We start from the raw sequence: 18614 nt of genomic DNA, 5'->3' as shown, positions 1-18614 counted from the left end.
ACCCCATGGGGGTGTTACAACACGACAATTCAGTGATGTTTGCAAAACAAACAAACAAACATATTTTTCCTCACAGGAACAAGAGTAAGCACTTTAAATTGTAAAGCGTATAATGTGTATACACACGGTGTACAAGTTCAGTAAAACCTGATCATTTCAGTCCTTCCAAAGGAATACTGGCACATTGTGCCCATTTCGCCACACTAGTAAAACACTCAACAATATTTACTCTCCTGCAAAAGCAAAAGGAAACAGACTTCAATAAGTCTTCAACTTTCTGTCCATGACGTTCACAGACGTAGTTCTCTCTCTCTCTGTGTGTGTGAGGAGGTGATGCTGCCTCCATCCTACCAGGGCCTCCACAGGGCACTGCCGGCCTGACTCACACCCTTGCTGGAGCTGATCTGATGGAGCGGAGAGCCAGGAGGGGACAGGGTGCAGGGAGTGTGCCTGGACGCCTGCAGGCCCTGGAAGTGGCTGAGCAGCCGTCGATGGGCCTGAGTCTGGACCTCGCAGTGTGACAGGAAGCTGATGGCCTCCTGCACGCAGCGAGAGTAGCCGTCGCCGCCCGTCATCGGGCCAGAGACCACGCCGGCCTTCTGCTGCTGCTTCTGATGCTGCCAGCCTCTCAGGTAGAACACGGCCATCTCCAAGATGTCCGCCTTCTCCTGCTTAGAGTCGGGCTGCTGCCTGACGAACTCAGGACTTAACAGGGATTTCAGCTGCTCGATGCAGGTGTTGATGCGGTCTCTGCGCAGTTTCTCCACCATTGGCTTTCTCATCTAAAGGAAATATAAAGAAAAATAATTTAGTATATGAAATCACGGTTTTTCATAGCATATGCACATTATTCAACAAGGGAGTTGTATGACTTTGTAGAAATCCAATTTACCTTATGAGCAGGAGCCAGGTGTTCCTTGGGATAGCTTGCTTGTCCAAAAACAGTGGGTGCCATAGCTGTAAATTCAGCGCGTTCCTGCTCGGTTCGAAGAGCCAGTTGAGTCTGAGCTGCCTTCTCCTCTGCCTCTGCCCTGTATTTATACACCCAAATCTCCATATGAATGTGTGGGTCTTGGGCTTGTTGGAGTTTCTCACAGTCCCCTGGCCAATGAGAGCGCTGGGAAGGGCTTTGAGGAACGCAGGGCTGCCACATGCTCAATGAAGTGTTTATAGCCGTGGGGACAATGAGTGTGTCTCCGGGGAGCAGGTGGAGGAATAGACTGCGAGAGAAAGAGTGCGCTGGGAAGGGTGGGAGGGAGGAGGGGGATGTCGCTGGGAGACTGACCCAGTGCTTGTGTTGATATGGGAAAGTGGTGACCCCAGAGGGAAGCACGCCGCTGTCTCATGTCATCTCAACCGCCACATAATTGGGCACAAAGTGCCTCCGCCACCAGGCACACGTGGGTGTTACAGAGGGCCAGCCATTAGAAAAGGCCAACATGCAGCCACTTCCCCCAGTTTGACACGGCAGACTTTGCTCGTGGAGCCGTGCACCAGTTGAGACGTCTCAGAGTGGAATAGAAAAAGCGTCTCAGCGAGTTTTGAGACTCAAATAAAATCTACTTGATGAAGAGAAGAGAATGTGTGGAATGTTTTTCTTTTGGCCCACACTGAGTTTTAATAGGACACTATTATTTATTTGACATAATAAGTTCCTGCATTTTTTATTTGTCTGTTCTCATCTCACTGGTTTGGAGTGGGAAAGATGGACTTTAAAGATAATAATTATTCAAACTTTCAAATGTAAACCATCACATTTTATAGATCAATTTCCTGGTTGAACTTTGACCTATCGTACTGTTTCCGGTGTAAAAAGGCATTATTACTGACATTACAGATGCTCTTACTCCACATAAGTGGCTGAAAAACCAATACCAACACTTGATATGTTGCATCTAAAAGGACTCAGGTCATGCTTTTGAAGTTCAGTCTACTGTTTAATTTAACAGTAGGTGAATATGATTTAAAATATAAGACAAGAAACCTGCTTCAACTGTTAACATCTTAACAGTCTCCACACTCCCGGCACATGTTCACACATCAGGCACACCCCTGGCATACTCATGCAGACAGCCACACACTCATTCACTTTCCCTCTCCCCACACAGCTGGCTGACCTGCCTGCCGCTGGCCACGTCTCAGTCACACGCTCCCTTCCTGCCTGTGTGGAACGTGGGAGCCGCTGTGGTCCCAGGCTTCCCACACTTCAGTGTTAATGACACTGAGGCCGGCTGCACAAAGGAAGTGTGCCCCATCGAACAAAGATTGAGGGGCCAACCCCCCTCTCCCCACACACACACACACACACGCACACACACACACAGGGTGCTGTCAACAGGGCTTCCAGGCACACCATCTGGACGGATAGTACGCTATTGTCAGCCAATCAAGCATGGGAGACGCTCACCGTGAGAATTGGAGAGGCTGAAATAGAGACAGAAAGTTAAATAAGAGAATAGGCTGTGTGTGGAGGGTGGGATACCTCGTGCACGGTTTGCTTGGACTTGTTTTCACGGTTTGGGCCTAAAAATTATAGAAGCAAAAAATAAAAAGTTGCAAATAGTCGATTCAGGAAAAACACACACATTACGGACTGAAGTAATGGCAACCTAAGAAACTATAATGACCTTATGCTCTCAGTCGTGATAAAGCCTGTGATGATTTAACATATTGATGTTGATCTTTAAAAGGCAACTTTCTCTACATTTTCCCATAAGAAGTGGAAGTGCAGGTCTCATGCCATTTAGCTTTAGATGAACATCTCGTGTCCACCACGTTGTTCAGATACTTCTCCATGTAGGTCGTCCTTAGACTGACATTTTCCATCCACGTTCCCACCACATATCACTCCCAGTCAATACAATAACGAGGATATCTCCCTCGTTGTGGCGCATCGGCAGAGCGACAGGAGTTCAACCAAGGGCCCCTCCCACCTGTTTGTTTGGATTGGGGCCATTGTGCCCCATGAATTCAACTAATTCATTCACATCCTATTGTCATAACACTGCTTTGTGATTGGCCAAACACTGTGAGAACCAGCATTACATTAAATCGATGGGATAGTTGGTATAAGTATGAAAAAGAGAGACGTCGCGGTGGCTGAATTCATAACTCTGACCGCCTCTTGTAGCCGACACAGGCCTGGACTGACTGCATACTCACCATGAGGGATCAGCACACAACGTAAGCTCAAATGGAGGAAACCCATGTGTCGAAGAAGTTAATTTGACTAATTTCTTTGAATTTGTGTCTCATTCAAGGCCATAGCGATATTTTGTTTTCAGGACTACGACTTGATACAGGAATGTGACTCTCAAATAAGACTTATTAATGTTGAATGAAAGAGTCTTTCATTCTTGCTTTAGATCAAAGTGCTCTGTTAGGGTCAGTTCACCCAAATTATTTCTATTGAAAATGTTTTTTTATTTGCCAGTTTTTGAGATTTCTGTCACACCCCAAGACAAGAGGTGGATTTTTGGTGAGAAAGCACACCAACAACCTTTTTTCTTGAGAGTGAGAATCCAATCGATGGAGGGTCTATGGACTATCCAAACTAACAGGGACACTAATTCTGGGAAGACAGTTGCTGTTTGATGATCAATGACGGGAGCATCACAAATGAAACTCCATTCACCTCCTTTGAGAGAGGGCAGTTGAGGATTTCTGTAAAAGGCTTCATTTAAATCAGGTGTCCTGTGTTCAGCATTCATCTGATGTTTCCCCCTTTTTCTTCTTCTTCTCCTCAGCATGTGTAAGGTGATGGTTTTGGAGAGGAAGTGCACAGACAGAGCAGTGAGGCTCCGCTCAGCAGTGGACAGCCAACTCAACACTGGGGTGTCCAGCTCAGACGTGTGGGACAAGACGGTCTCTTTCTTCACAGTGAAAAAGGCCTTGATTTTCCATAACGGCTACACCAAATCCTCCAGAGAGGCCATGCGGCTGTTCCCCTCGCCTGCTGAGGACGTGGCACCGCTGTACTGCCAGTAACAAGTGGACACACACAAGAACAAAATGAAAGGAGGTGGTTGGTGTGTGTGTGTGTGTGTGTTGATGTGTGTAAGCTTTGTAGTAATGTGAACATTGTCAAGGAGAAACTCCAAATGGAAAACATTCTTCAGATGGAAAAGGACTTTAAATCTGGTTTTCTGTCGGGTGCTTCCACTGCACAAAGTGGAAAAGATGGGAGATGTATACCATATACACTGATTTTATTGGTCCACAGATTGGCCTTAAAATGTGCATTCTATGCCTTAAGCCTTAGTACTCCTTGAAACTGGTCACCTAAAGACCATGTTGCCAGGTTTCTTTTAACTAAAGCCATATTCCTTTCTATAAAAGGGAAAATGTGTATGCTAATGCATACTTTGTTTTGTAAATGTTTTTACATCATGTTGAGTGATGTCATTTTAGTCATCATAGCTGAGATGTGCAATATGTGCTTCATATGAAAGTCAAAAATAAAGTGATAGTGTTTTTCTAACATTTGCAGTTTGTGTTGAACATGTTTTCCTCATACTAATAATGATGGTAGATTATTTCAACTAGACATTTTCAAATATACATTTAACAATTAATGTGTTCAGGTCAGTGGTTAATAGAAGAGTTCCTATTTGGTTTACAGAGATTAAGTAAGAGGGTAACTGTTTCATATCTCACATTATCAGTGTCTTAATACAAATCGCCCTCTAGTGGCCTTTATACTATACAGCAGCCTTTTCTCTCTGGACTCTGGTCCCAAAGCCTCAAAGGGCAACTACAGGTTGAGGTTTCTCTTTCTATGATAGTTGACACAAAAGTCTGAAGTTTTGATGTTTTTCTTGAGCTGTTGTGAGCCACAGTAGGATGCTAGAGAGTAGGATCCCAGGTGCAACCCAGGTGTATAGTTGTATGTAGATTTAGCTGGAGCCTTTGACACTTTAAGTGCCTTGCTTAAGGATCGTATAGTGGGGAAACACCAGGTATTCAAAAGGCAATGCATGAAGGTTGCCGTTGTAACCCGAAGCTGCATTTGACCCTTTTACTTTTCTTTTAATTAAGACAATGTGTTTCTTCAGAGAAACCCTAAAGTAATTAACAACTGCAGTGGTTAATTCAAGTAATCCAAATCAAACTCTTACACACGTAAAGTAAGATTTTCATTCAATTCATTTCAATAAATGTCTTTTAAGTCATTACAGTAATTGAGCCTATATGTATGTACACTATGAGGAGACAGTTCCTGCATTTACAGTATAACAAAGTAGGTCTCTGTGGAAACATTCCAGATAAAAATTAAAAATAAATCACAAGTGACGATCCTTTGGGTAGTGAGATTCAAAAACCCATCTGCAATTACCGCTTACCGCCATAAGTGCTGCCAAAGAGAAAGAAACGCATGTCTTCGAGTCGAGATTGTATTGTGTCTATTCTCTGATTCCTAACAGGACATTTTACACAAACCTTTTACCCAGCAGACATCAGCACCAAGCAGAGCTGTTATTACTAATTAATAACCGCTCTGTTCTATTAAACTGTTCCAGTGAGTCAAGACAGAGCAAGCATTCAGTGCATTCTGAAGCAGCTAAAAAGCATTCAGCCATCATTCATTTTCCAACAACTCTTTCTACAGACAACCAACAAATGTGCTGTTTCGGTGTAAAACGGCACATTTGTGTCAACAGCGGCTGGAACAGAAGAGGTTACCCTGAATCACATTTGGAATTATAACGGCTTTATTAATCATAGGCTAGATTCAAAAAGCAGACATTCAGCAACAGTTGAACATTGTAGCAGCGGGATTAGGAGTATTAACAATACACGAGGTGAACTCCACACCATGCATTCAGCTCTCGAGTACAGGGACACCTTTTGAGTTGAAAGTCAATCACTGAAGATGAAACTCAGCGGCACGTTGATTTCCAGAAATCTGTTCTGGGGATCGACATAAGCGTGTTGGCCCGAGAAATAAAGAAACTGCTGGGGAAGAAAAACTGAACGAGAAAAACATTAGTGAAAGAAAAAAGTGTTTTAAGGATATAATGTAGGTCTGTTTTATTATTCATTTAGACAGGTCTGATATTTCGTTGCAACAGATGGAAACTTTCACAAGTCCAAAGTTCACTTTTATGGGAAAGAAAATTAAACAAACTTTTATTCATTGTTCTTTTCACCATTTTGCTTCAGAAGATTAAAGAAACCTTACGCATACACAAATCAAAACTTTTCTTTTTGTCCATCACTCAAATTCCAGTTAGAAACTACAGACCAAACAGCAAGAGCCCTGAAGAAAAGGACAGCTTAGCCAGCAACCATGAGACACTGAAACCATGTTATTTTAAAAAGCCGGACCAAAAACAAACTTAAATCAAACAAGAATGAAAACAAGATAAAATCAAATGCCACTCTTAACACGTGGTGGGTCAAATCCCAAAAACATTTTTAGTAACCATAACATTGCAGCCCAATATTACGGGGGTGGGGGGGTTGAAAGCCGAATAAGTTTCCAAGCTAAAACAGAATTCCCTTGTTATTCCCATCAACCAAAAAATGTATTGAATTCTCTCAGCCCGCCATTCTGTGACAATCTGTGATGTCCTTAAAAGACAGAACAATGGTGAAGCTTCATGTTTGTTGGCGATAACAGCCGTGAACCAGAAAATAAACAAAATGTCTCTAGTTTCAATCACCAGTCGTCACCAACTCTGGACTGAAGCGATCTGAATCCGAGGGGCAAAGTGTAAATTTTGTTTTCGTGCAGTTTAACAACAGCATTGTGTTTTTGTGTTAAACGTTATAGATTTTGCCAAAAGTGGATGAGGTTTTAGACTACACATAGTTTCAGCTTGAAGTTAATTTGAAGATGTCATATGGAGGAGGGAGTTGGTTGAGTACGAGGCAATGTGTATAGTGTGTGTGTGTGTGTGTGTGTGTGTGTGTGTGTGTGTGTGTGTGTGTGTGTGTGTGTGTGTGTGTGTGTGTAAAAAGAGAAAATCGTTTATTTTTTCAGCTGGTAGGTGTCCCAACTATATTTGCAGGGCTGTTGTGTGTTGGAGGGTTGTGGGTTGAGGTTGGCCATCAGGGCAAAGAGTTCAACAATTCCTGCAGGAAGAGGTCTGGGTCTGCGATTTCAGAAAGAAGACCTGGAAAAGAAACACAAAGTCAAGTATCTGAATAAAATTCACATCACAGTTTAGAACTTTAATGAAGTCAACAAGAGTAGAGCTCCATCGGAGACCTTCCCAGTTCAACCAGATTTGTCCCATTTCCAAAATAATTCCGATTCCTGAAGAATATTTCTATCTTTCTATTTTGATAACAATCGGTCAGTTATAAAGTTGATTGGGAATGTATGCATGTATACTGACCTACAACATCACAGAACTCTGACAAGGACTCAGCTGGCATGAGTTCATCCTGGAACGCCCTGAGCACGCGCTCCGAGGCCTCGTAGATGGGCATATCGTTGTGACGGACATATTCTGCTAGCGAGAAGGACCAGCCCCCCTCTGTGTTGCTGGTGGGTACTTTCTGTACGGCCAAAGAGAAGAAAAAGAGAAGTGACAACAACATTCAGCTTGGTTCATTGTTAACCACATGCAACTTTACTGAAATGATTGATCAGTGCCCAATCATCCATAGCATCCAAACAAAAACAAGAACAGAAAAGCATCTGAATTATGTTTGTGGCATCAACATGCCCAGTAGCTCTGAGATTGTAACACATTTACCCTAAACGTGTCGTAGACCAGATCCACCAGGGCCCAGAAGAGAAGAGGTGAGCGATAGACTGCATATTCCTTTGGTGCTTTATCTGTGAGTCTGAAGATAAAAGTGAAAAAGAGGATGAAGGTTGAGATACCTCGTATTTTCACTTACATACAGAGCCTTACATCTTACATCTTAAGGTATCTCACGCTTCGATTCCAAATAGGTTCTCCATTCATTACGTATGGTGCTAATTTAAGGATCTACTCCAGTTCAAATTATAGCATGAAAGCAGACTAAAGTGTGTATAAGATTATAGTATTGTATATATTTTATTGATCGCAATAATGTAATCGCAATAGAGCAAAAAGTAAAATGTATTCATGCATTATTACATTACATTTAGCTGAAGCTTTTATGCAAATCGACTTACATTTTTGCTCTATATAGGGGTTAAGTGTCTTGCTCAAGGACACAACGACATGGACTAGCGGGGCCGGGACGCGAACCACCAACTATCTGATTGAAAGACGGGCATGCTAACCACTTAGCCACAGTCGCCCCAAATAAATGCACAAATAAAATATTTTTTTAGTAATTCTCAGTGATTTAACAAGTTCAAGCTATACAATTGAGTGGTTTAAGCAAGCTGGCTTTTTTCTTCTCAGAAACATGGAAGTTGGGAATAGACTCAAAACATTGGAAGACACGAATCTTAGATTAATCGATTGAGTCGCCAACCCCTACACAAACTATGTTTTTATTAACTCAGATCTGCTTTCCACAAACTGTGGTGTATCAGAAATGCTCAAAACTGGTTTTATCATTGCAGTTACTTGCCATCCCTAAACTTATGGAGCAAACTGATAATTAGATTTGTCCTACTGGATCCAAACTGGAGGGATTTAACTAATATGGTAGTAGCAAGACAAAGAGAAAAATCTAAAAAAAATAATTGTTCAGTGTCTTACTTGTTGGTGCAGACTGCCGAGACCTTGCGGGCGTGTGCGTTGACCAGGAGTCTTCGTAGGAAGTATAAACGTGAACTCCTCCATCGTTCAGGCGCCATGATGTGCATGGCTAAGATGGTGAAATAGTGCGGCCCTTCAACCTCGTATGAGCTCTCCACCCATTTTTCACATGGTTGCTCCTGGAAGCTCTGCAGGTTCTTCTCCTCCCGGGACGTAGCCCTTGTACTGCAGGGCAGCAAAGTGAGACGAGGAGAGAAATACATGAACGATATTATATCTTAAATCTATATCTTAAATCTATATGTTGGACAGAAGAGAAACATACTTTCGATCTTCTGCATGTTTGCACATTCGCACAAAATTGACAATACAACTGACTGACTTTTGACTTTGACTTTTGACTTTGACTAAATAGGCTGACTTTTGGTCTAGCAGCAGGGCATTGGTACAGATAATTTAACTTAATTTCTGTGGCGAGATACATTTTCCAGTAAAAGGCTACTTACGTGTTGAGGACGTAGAGCACAGTGTGGATGATGTAGGGGATGAGGTGGATGTTGCTCTCTCGTCCTCCTCCTCCTGTGTCCACGCTGAACGATTGTTCAGTAGCAAAGCGGAGGAACAGCAGTTTGGTGTCATGGATGTTGAGTTGGTACGTTGGCTCCCGCTGGCCTGTGCACTCCTGCAGATATGTGTTGTGCCTGTGCGCCAGAGAGAAATCCAGTTGGGAATGATTTACTGTGAGCCACACAAAGCAAGGGTTTTCTGTGCTTCAATGTCTAGTTCAAAGTTTGCTGGCCCTCTCACACTAAACGCGGCGGTTTGAGGCTGTTGCGCATTACACAGCGTCTTTGACGGCTCCCACCTCGGCAGCCCAAACCATATTCAAAATGAATGAGAGGGCTGGCGTTTTTGCGACAGATCTGGTGTGAATGCAAACCCTGGAGGCTGACGCTTACCTCTTTCAGTCCAAGTCTCCCACAGGTTACATCGGTTGCAATCATCATCAATCAATACATGTTTATCATATTTAATGTTCATCATTATATGTATACATAATATATACATATATGAATTTTCAGTATATGGAGGGGGCATTGCAGTACCGCCGGCTTCAAACGACACATGAATGATTGGTCTATAACAATGCACAGTCACACATAGTTGACTATACTGTGAAACCCCTCGAGTGTGCCGATGGATGATTCTACCTTGCTAAACATGTTGCAAAGGCTGATTCTGGCACATGTGGGCCCCACACAGGAAGCAGCCCATTGCATTTGGTGTTGGCGTTCTGGAGAGCAGCACTCTCCCATTCCTCTCGCCCACGAGCCAGCCTGCCCCAGGGGAAAAGATCAGATTGGAATTAATTAAAAGTGAGGTTACCCAACAACATTATGAAATAGCATTCTAAACATCAGCAGGTACATGATGGTGTTGGTGTTACCTGACAGCTGCCAAATGGCAGTCATAGTGGACTATGTTAAAGTGCGACACAGTGCTGTAGCCCTGCTGCTTCCTAGGCTTGTTTTCAAAGTCCTCCAAGGCCACACGCTTCGTGAAAGTGTAAATACCCAGGACTTTGGTTGGCTGGGACAAAGGAGACAAAGACCAAAATGTTAATTGAAAACACCATCAGTGGATTCAGAAAACAAGAAGATTGTCTTACTCAGTATTCAGGGATTCAGAATGCTAGCTAATAGTTCATTGTGTCTGCCTACATTGACAGCTGAAACGTAAAATAGTTTAATCCAAAATAAAGAAACATTTTCATAATCATGAATGTGTACCTGGAACTTGTAACCTTCTCTACAGATGCAGCAGGTCAAGCCCGGCTCCTCGATCAGCTCCTCCATTTGCTTCAACAGCGAGGTCTTGGTCACCACCTGACCCTTCTCATTGGTCTGAAAAGATCAACACATACGCAGCATATATATATAAAAAAAAAAAAACCCTGGACTGTGTTAATAAAACAAAGTGACAGCGGTAGAGATACAAATGAACACCATTTAAACAAAGCGAAGAAAAAGAAAAATGAAAAGTACCGTCATGCCCAGTGTTCCCAGGGCCTTCTGTCTCATGGCCATAGCCATACGCTTCTTCTCAGATCTGGTCTCCCTGCGGGCTGCTTCAATCTTCAGTTTGACATCACTGTGCTCCCTCAGCGCCTCTAGAAGGTTTTCCGCTAGCGTGCCGATGCCTTCATCACTGGATACCTGCTCCAGCTTATGCAAGTTGGTTATTGAATCTGTGCCTATTAGCGCCTGAACAGAAGATAAGAAGACAACCAGTCATGTCAGGCAGGCAGGCAGGTTGTTTACCAAAGTATTGTTGATGCAGAGTTTGCAAATTGTGTCTAATGGGTTTAAATTACTTTTTTCAAGCTCACTGCTCCATACATGGGAACATTAATGATATAATATTAACATCTATAATGTTTAGTACCTGTGTGGGAGGATGCTGGGTTGCCAAACCCCGGAGCAATCTGAGAATGAAGGGTAGAGCTGGTCTGGAGAGGAACTTCTTCCAGACATCTGCATCCAGACTAATTAGAGAGTGAAGAACAAGAAGAAAATGGCTTTGTCAATCAAGCGCACATATTTCAATTATATCAAAGGTATTGATAGACTATCTATGAACACATATCTGGGAGATGTAAGAAGACCTACTTTTTGGCATTGGGGATATGCTTCTTCATGTAGTCCAGTGCATTCTGCGTGATTCCTTTCTGGAGAATAAGATCTTTCAGCTGATGGCCGTTGATGTTATTTTTGATCCCAGAAGCAATTTTACAGAAGCAATCCAAAAACACTTTGTCTTCTGCACTATGCTCCTCGTCGTACCTAAGAAAACAAAGCCAGAGGTCAATTCTACTATGCCATAAACTGTAAAACCCTGAAGACTCTCAGAAGAGGTATTGTTCTCAGAGTGGCACACATGTATCTGAAATGATCAGCCTGGTTTGATAATGTAGCTGTAAATGTTTCTATCCATCCAACAACCTAAAACCTTCAATGTGTGTTTATATGTAAGTCGAAGCTGAGTGCTGCCCACTTGTCAAAGCTGCAACATGGTTTGAAACGCTCCACCAAGATCCTCATCTTCTCCAGTTCCCCAAAGGACAGGTATGGGATGATGCGCAGCAGACCCTGCAGCACGCTGGGGTTGGAGCGCACAAACGGGGTGTTGATCTGGTCCAACAACATGACAAGCTGATCTTTGTCTCCCGTCAGCAGCAGGTTACCCTGCAAAAGACAAATCAGTGTCCATTTGATTTACAGTTACAAGAAAATATATTTACAGGCTTTGATACTATTATGATGATGTCAAACATCCATCTGTTTCTTTACTCAGAAGGCTGAGTCTGGTTTAGATGCTTACCTTGTCCTCTGAAATCTCTGCATTGGCTTCGTCCAGAATAATCTCCATGATGCTCAGAACCTGCTCCGCTATGGAGGAGCCACCACTGTCCTTACTCTCCTGTTCTGCCACTAAAGCCTGATGGGAAATGGAGTTTCTTATAAAACTGAAAGTAACTGATAAGACTGTTTTAGGAAAGCCTCGCATTGCACCAGAATCACCTTCCTCCCCACTAATCAGACTACACAACACAATTTGACAAAGCCAATGTAACTCTCACCAGGTTCAGAGTTCCCAGCATGACGTTGAGTGTGTTCATTTCCGGTTTGACCAGCTGCTGCCTGTTGATCTTCACCTTTACACAATAACTGAACAACTTCAGCAAAACCTGTAAGTGAGAGAGAAGTACACGGGTCACTCTGCAGCTCCGCTGTTGGTATTTAAGGAACTGTACAAGGGATTGCTGCGTAACCAAAGTTTTCTGTATTTGGTCAGAAATATTTAACAGCTGCGCTCCTCTTAGCACAGAGAAGTGTTAAAGTGTAAAAATAATCCATGTTAACTACAGGAGAGAAATTGTGATTGAGTTTAAGCTTGAAAATCTGATACAATTTCAGACTTTCATCATCTTTTGATAACAGAATTATTTTATTGAAGTCAAAGTACAAATTATATTATTATTATTATTGTATGTAGAAGAAAGTTTACATTTTAAACATGTTTAAATATGCTTTAAAAAGGTCAGAAAACAAACTGATTAAAGTTGTATTGCAAAGGGCTTACTGTGAGAAGATGTCTTCCTTGTTTAAAATCTTTGATCCCAGAGAGCCGGTTGAGCATACACTCCAGTCCTCCACATTGTGCCATGACGCCTGCCATCTTGTACACCTCCTCATCATCCTCCTCTTCATCTGTTGTATGGTGAGATAAAAAAAAAAAAAAAAATCCACAATTGCATTACAATGAGACAGGCATTACATGTTTTTCCAGCACCCTTTTAAGAAGGTCTTGAATACAGACACTTGCGATGGCAAAGAGCAGGTCCTTGAGATCACGGCTTACACACAGGTGAAACAGCATTAATATATGCGATCTCTCGGACAAAAATACTGTAAATTAATTGTAATCTAACCTGTGGTTGAGTCCAGTGACTCTATGAACTCCTCAGTGGCATCTCCCAGCAGACCTCTCATTCGATAGATGATTCTCATTGGCTCACCCTAGGAGAAAAAAGCCAGCCAGATCCATGACTAACAGTACTGGCCTTATCAAACTGCTATTTAGAGAGCTGGAAGCATTTAAAGTCCCAGTGAAACGGAAGTTTGAGCATCTTTAGCTTCTGTATTGGAACGCATTTCAAAGGGAAATGTGACCACTAAAAAGGGGCGGGCTCGATTTAATTTTTTAAAATTTTTATTACCACCGAGTGCATGATCAGTCAAACATTTGAAATTATAAAAGATGCTTTAAATTCAAAATGCTCTTAACCAAACATTCACTGTCAAAGTCATTAGGACTCTTACCTCATTTGTCGGGCACCAGACCTTCTTGTAGACCTCACCCACTGACAGATCCAAGCTGATGATTTTGTTGTTTACCAGAAGCTGAGGAAAACAGAATTGCATCAAAGAAATGTCTTGCAACAAGTCAGCTTTTAGATTTCAACGAGTAAGCATTCGGAATTTGATAAAAGCTAGTATCAGCACCGGTATCACAACAATAAATATGTAGTGGACGGAAGTTTAATGAAAATATATATTTTAGTGACTGAATGCACATTTTACCTCCATGCCACTGTCGTCTTCAAGAAGCGCCACCAGGTCGCAGTCTTGGCAGATTTTGTTCTTGATGTCCCTCATTAGAGGGCCAATGCCGGGCTCGTTGCTGCTGTAAGGGTTTCCAGGCATGCGGCCCTGCAGGAAATCCTCCTGCTGAGGATCCTTTTCCAAGGTCACAAAGAACTCGGTGACCTCGTTCTCCTCCTAAACACAAAGGATGAAACAAAAGCGTCAGATGAAGACAAATACCTGGCTACACTGCATTCTAGAGCATTATTCTGAAGGACTTTTCTAATTGAAATGCACCGGGGTAAAGGTAACTCACAGGATAGATGATGCTGCACAGTCTCTCAAAAATGAATACAGGTGTCCTATAGTCATCCAGGTTGTACCGTTTTGCAGTCTCTATGCACACTGCCATGAAGGCCTTGGTCTCAGACTCAGTACCTACAAACAGCAGAACAATATTTACAATGCTGACCGTTGCTGAATTATCTCATTCAAAACATTCTTTGAGGCATTTTTCATTTGCCGAAAACAGATGAATAATTTCTATTGGAATATGAAAGCAGTCATAAAAGAGAAATTCAAATAAATTGTGATCCACAAGTTGTGACATGGTTAGATAAGCGCGTCTGTTGAACTTGAATCAATACAGACCTGTTGTCATGTCCTCCAGCATCTCCAGCAGCATGTCCTGAGTCTCATCGATGAGCTTCGTGCGCTGCACCACCAGTTTCCTCAGACACAAGTAGCCGTTCAGCACTGTGCCAACCAACCTGCTTTTGAAATGTCGCTTAATGGACTCCACCTCCACGAATGAAGAGAGCAATCCTGCAGGGGCACCGAACCCATACAAATCATTTAAATATTCACGAAAAAGGCAAAAATTTTCCAAAATCAATCCGCATGAAGTTTACTTTAAATCACCTCTCATTTATTCCAATGGCATTGGAAGTCTCTAAACCCTGCAGTACTTTGTAATATCTACTTTCATGTTCAGACAAACTAAAACAGACATACCAGTCAAGCTCTTGAGGGCGTAGCCTTGTTGTAAGTCTGTGCTCAGTGTCGCCTCCTCCAGAGACAGCAGGTTGGCTATTTCCTGAACAGAAAATTAAACGGAGAATTGAAATTTTAATTGGAAAATGTAAAGATCCAGTTTTATTTGCTATATTGACATCAGGTATAATTTAGACATGGATACTTCTACTCTTATATTTAATAACAGTAGAGATATCAAACATTTGATGTAATGAAAAGTGTATTTCACTGCAGTTACATTTTTCATATATTTAAGGAAACCAGTGGACCACACAGATAATACTACGTTTGATTTTATTAGAAATACAAATAGTTCTGAACGTTCGGGCCATTACCTTGGTGATCAGGTTCCCGATGTAGGGCAGGACTCCACGGGCTGCCAGGTAAACCTTCCAGTGTGTTGGCTTGATCAACTTTTGGTACAGACCCAAGTACTCCACCGCACACTCTCCAGCTACACTCAACTCATCCAGATAACTGACAGAAACGCACACAGTGAGTCATTTTACAGCAAGTGCTCAAACCTACTTTGAGTTTCCACACCACATTTTCCCTTTCTTGATATTAGTTGAGTATTTTAACAGTTTTCCTACTTCAGGAGACATCTGTTAACCCTCAATAAGGCTACGAAGCATTTGATTTGCCTGACAACAGCGAAATCAGCTGCATTACAAATTCTGTAACAGGTTTCCATTTTTGGTAACCTACAGTACAAACTTTATAAACTAACCTTTAGTAAAGGGGACATTTTTACAGGAAACTCATGACAATTTATTAACTTTTCTAATCCTGCATAATGTGACATTTCTTTGACTTTCTGATATTCAGTTTGAGGCTCATACCTGGTGAGCAGGTCCAGGACTTGTTGCTTGCGGCTGGGTATCGTGGTGAGGGCCTCCACAATAGTGCAAGCAGCCTGTCTGGCTGCCTGAGTGGCAGGTGTGAAAAGGACCTGCAACAAATACAACTTTAGTCAAAAATATTCTCAATTTTAAAATGATTATAGAATCCTAATTTGATTTTTAACTAAATATATGCACTTCTGACACTAATAACAACACCACCACCACCAACAATACGCAGAACACCAATTGTACTTGCAACAAAACAGTATTTAAAAAAAGAAATGTACCTGTCGAAGCCAGTTGTTGTGGCTCAGCTTGAGCAAGCGAGGGAAGAGGCCTTCTCCTTTTCTGGACCTCATGAACTGCTTCCACTTCCAAGCATACTTCTCCAACAGGTACTGCCTTCGCAACTCAGTTTTCCCCTGAGGCTTTGACACATTTTCCTGACCTGCGGTTTTCAGACAAACTTAACAGTGAAAAGCTTATCATCACAGCTTTACATTGTTTCACTGCAAAACAATAAGAGAACCATCTTGCTGATATTATGTATATTTGTTAAGACACAGTGCTTACATCTTGCTGGGAGACATTTTTTCCAGGCCTCATAAGATGCTTTGGGGTCCTTCTTGAGCCAGAGTTGGGCCTGGGCATGGATTTCATTACTGTAGGGCCTGACTGTGGTAAGGGACTCAATAGCAGCATCCTATGAACAAAAGCAAACATATATTGTTGTGTTATGGAACATGATACAAACAAGTAGTAAGTGACAGACACCACATTTGTAATTCTTACATTTCCAAAGCTGGTGTATTTTAAATTGAATATAGAATGTATAAATAGTCTTTTGTCTAGGTTACAGTTTGCACTGTTGCCGCTTGTCAACCTAAAACGGTCAAAGGAAAACCAGGACAGAGCAGTAGCTGATTGGTAGTTAACGCATATTACCTTGTTCTTTTTGCTAGTGGCAGCAGGTGGCTTGATCAGCTTTTGCAGGATTCTCAGGCACATGAGAGTGATGTTCTCCACCACGACAGGTGTCTTTATATTGACCGACATGAGGAACAGACTGAGGGCTAGCGAGACAAAAATACAACGGTATTAGATAAAAAGCTAACTATGACCAGTCATAACGACTTCCCTAACATAATTAAGGCTCCAATAGCTAAATGAAAACATGACATTGTAACATTTGAAGAGCTAGTGTTAATTCCAAGTGTTAATTCAAGAAACATCAGAGAATCATGGCAGAGTGTGGGTGGTAGTTTGATGTATAGGATGTGTTGTGATGCACAATATTGTTCGTTAACTAGACCAACATCATACACAGAATTGCAGCAATACACACAAGAAAGGGAAGGAAGGCCAAAGACAGGAATCTGAAAAAGTAAATCAGACTAAGGCATAAGAAGCTCCTCAAAACTAATCCCCACAGGCTGATACTGTTAGAGTGGATGAGTTAAGGAAATCAGGCTTACCACAACGCAATCGTAACTCCCAGCATCCTCCCTCTTTTGAAATCGAGTCTGTCAGCAGGAGCATTTCATACTGCAGATTACTAACCTGTTGAAAACACAAAGACACCTTTACATCAAAATGTGAAATGTTTCAACAAAGTCAAACCAGTAAATCAAGGAGCTTTGTTGTTTCAAAAAAAAGAAGTAACATCTCTTTCATACGACATACCAGGTCAGGATTGGCCCAGTGGCCTTTGAGGGCAGCTGACACCTTGGCAATAATGAGGTCATTCATCTGTTGGGTGGCATCTGGATGATCTCTGAAACAAGATAATATGGGAGGAAACAAGAGATATTTAATAGCCTGTATACATACAGTTAAATGTAAAACGCAAATAATGAACCTAGATGTACAGTGTATGCTATCATTCCAACACCATATTGAGCATTAGAACACAAAGTTGTGCAAATAACAAATATTTCCTGAGTGAGGGAAAGGTCTGTTAAGGACAATGAGAATGAGACGTGCCTAAAGGCAACAAACAAGCCTATACAGTCTCTCCTTCAAAATCTAAAATGCACTTCCCCGAGGTGGAAGGCAAAGTGTTGTATGCCACGCTTTATCCACAGAGTTCAAATTATGGAAATTTATTAACTTTTACTCAACTCTTCTACTTAACCACAAGACGGGGAGGGACAAACCTGGTGAGGAGACAGACCAACTGGCGCACCTCCTCCCTCATGGCCGCTGTACCTCGCCGCAGGTTATACTCAAACAGTTCACGGATAAGACCCTGGAGGACCAGGATCTGCCGGAGGGCTGGGTTAGTGGCCAGTGCGCGAAGCAGTGTGATACAGTGACCTGTGACAGCCGAGGCACAGCCATAGCACTTGTTTGAGGAGGTGTGTCCACAGCCAAGCACGGAGAGAGCACGGTACTGACTGGCAGTGAAGGTGGGCTGGTGGCTGCTGCTGTTGCGGGATGACTTGGTAGCAGCCTCTCTCTGCTGCAGATCATACTCCAGAAGCTCTTTTCGTGATGCAAGCACTTTCTGTAACAAAAAGAAAGGCCAGGGTTTTGTGTGAGCAGGGGAAAAAACGAATGCCCTTACTAAGAAAATTCTCTATTTTTCTTCACTGACCTGTATAATCTTAGACAGTTCATCAAATGACGTCTTGCAGTCTCCGCTGTACTCTTGAGCCAGCTGCTGAATGTATCGGTTCACATTAGCAGAGGACGTACCAAGTCCGGCACCTGCTCCTGTGTCATCCTGTTTTTTTTATAAACACAAAAAACAGGCTTCAAATCCACATTTTCAAAGTATACAACTGATGTCACACCTTTGGCAGTTCTACTAGAAGAATGAATGAAAAGGACATGATGTATTACTGCCAGACCACTACTGATGGTCAGCCGCAATCAAAGTCTTTTAGAGTTTCACATTTGTTAATAAAATATTTTGGAAAGACTTCAATATA

General features: G+C 42.2%; 2 protein-coding genes across 2 annotated transcripts in view; both read right to left on the bottom strand.

The window, feature by feature from the left end:
* Positions 1-347: 347 nt before the first annotated feature.
* Positions 348-1153, bottom strand: LOC306743107 (transcription factor HES-5-like; the record flags this gene model as incomplete). Its single annotated transcript, XM_079225590.1, has 2 exons — positions 348-782; positions 893-1153. 2 exons carry the CDS (start codon positions 1151-1153, stop codon positions 348-350), a joined length of 696 nt encoding a protein of 231 aa, XP_079081716.1.
* A 4860-nt stretch (positions 1154-6013) lies between these two features.
* The window catches only part of ubr4 (ubiquitin protein ligase E3 component n-recognin 4), a gene marked incomplete at its 5' end in the record, with an annotated part of 54514 nt that continues 41913 nt past the window's right edge, over positions 6014-18614 (bottom strand). Inside the window, 30 exons of the mRNA XM_079226088.1 lie at positions 6014-7118; positions 7344-7506; positions 7707-7797; positions 8655-8879; positions 9161-9355; positions 9866-9991; positions 10102-10244; positions 10445-10558; positions 10700-10918; positions 11100-11199; positions 11324-11497; positions 11709-11899; positions 12036-12152; positions 12295-12402; positions 12798-12925; positions 13147-13234; positions 13538-13618; positions 13799-13996; positions 14118-14239; positions 14453-14626; positions 14816-14897; positions 15172-15313; positions 15679-15788; positions 15969-16129; positions 16255-16384; positions 16627-16754; positions 17157-17241; positions 17365-17455; positions 17838-18187; positions 18278-18406. Of these exons, the coding sequence (XP_079082214.1) occupies positions 7054-7118; positions 7344-7506; positions 7707-7797; positions 8655-8879; positions 9161-9355; positions 9866-9991; positions 10102-10244; positions 10445-10558; positions 10700-10918; positions 11100-11199; positions 11324-11497; positions 11709-11899; positions 12036-12152; positions 12295-12402; positions 12798-12925; positions 13147-13234; positions 13538-13618; positions 13799-13996; positions 14118-14239; positions 14453-14626; positions 14816-14897; positions 15172-15313; positions 15679-15788; positions 15969-16129; positions 16255-16384; positions 16627-16754; positions 17157-17241; positions 17365-17455; positions 17838-18187; positions 18278-18406 (4230 nt within the window). The 3' untranslated portion in view covers positions 6014-7053. The remainder of the gene's footprint in view (positions 7119-7343; positions 7507-7706; positions 7798-8654; positions 8880-9160; positions 9356-9865; positions 9992-10101; positions 10245-10444; positions 10559-10699; positions 10919-11099; positions 11200-11323; positions 11498-11708; positions 11900-12035; positions 12153-12294; positions 12403-12797; positions 12926-13146; positions 13235-13537; positions 13619-13798; positions 13997-14117; positions 14240-14452; positions 14627-14815; positions 14898-15171; positions 15314-15678; positions 15789-15968; positions 16130-16254; positions 16385-16626; positions 16755-17156; positions 17242-17364; positions 17456-17837; positions 18188-18277; positions 18407-18614) is intronic.

This window comes from Taurulus bubalis (assembly GCF_910589615.1).
Source record: "Taurulus bubalis genome assembly, chromosome: 11".
In the NCBI taxonomy this organism is placed as follows: Eukaryota; Metazoa; Chordata; class Actinopteri; order Perciformes; family Cottidae; genus Taurulus; species Taurulus bubalis.
This window is presented reverse-complemented; position numbering and strand designations above follow the sequence as displayed.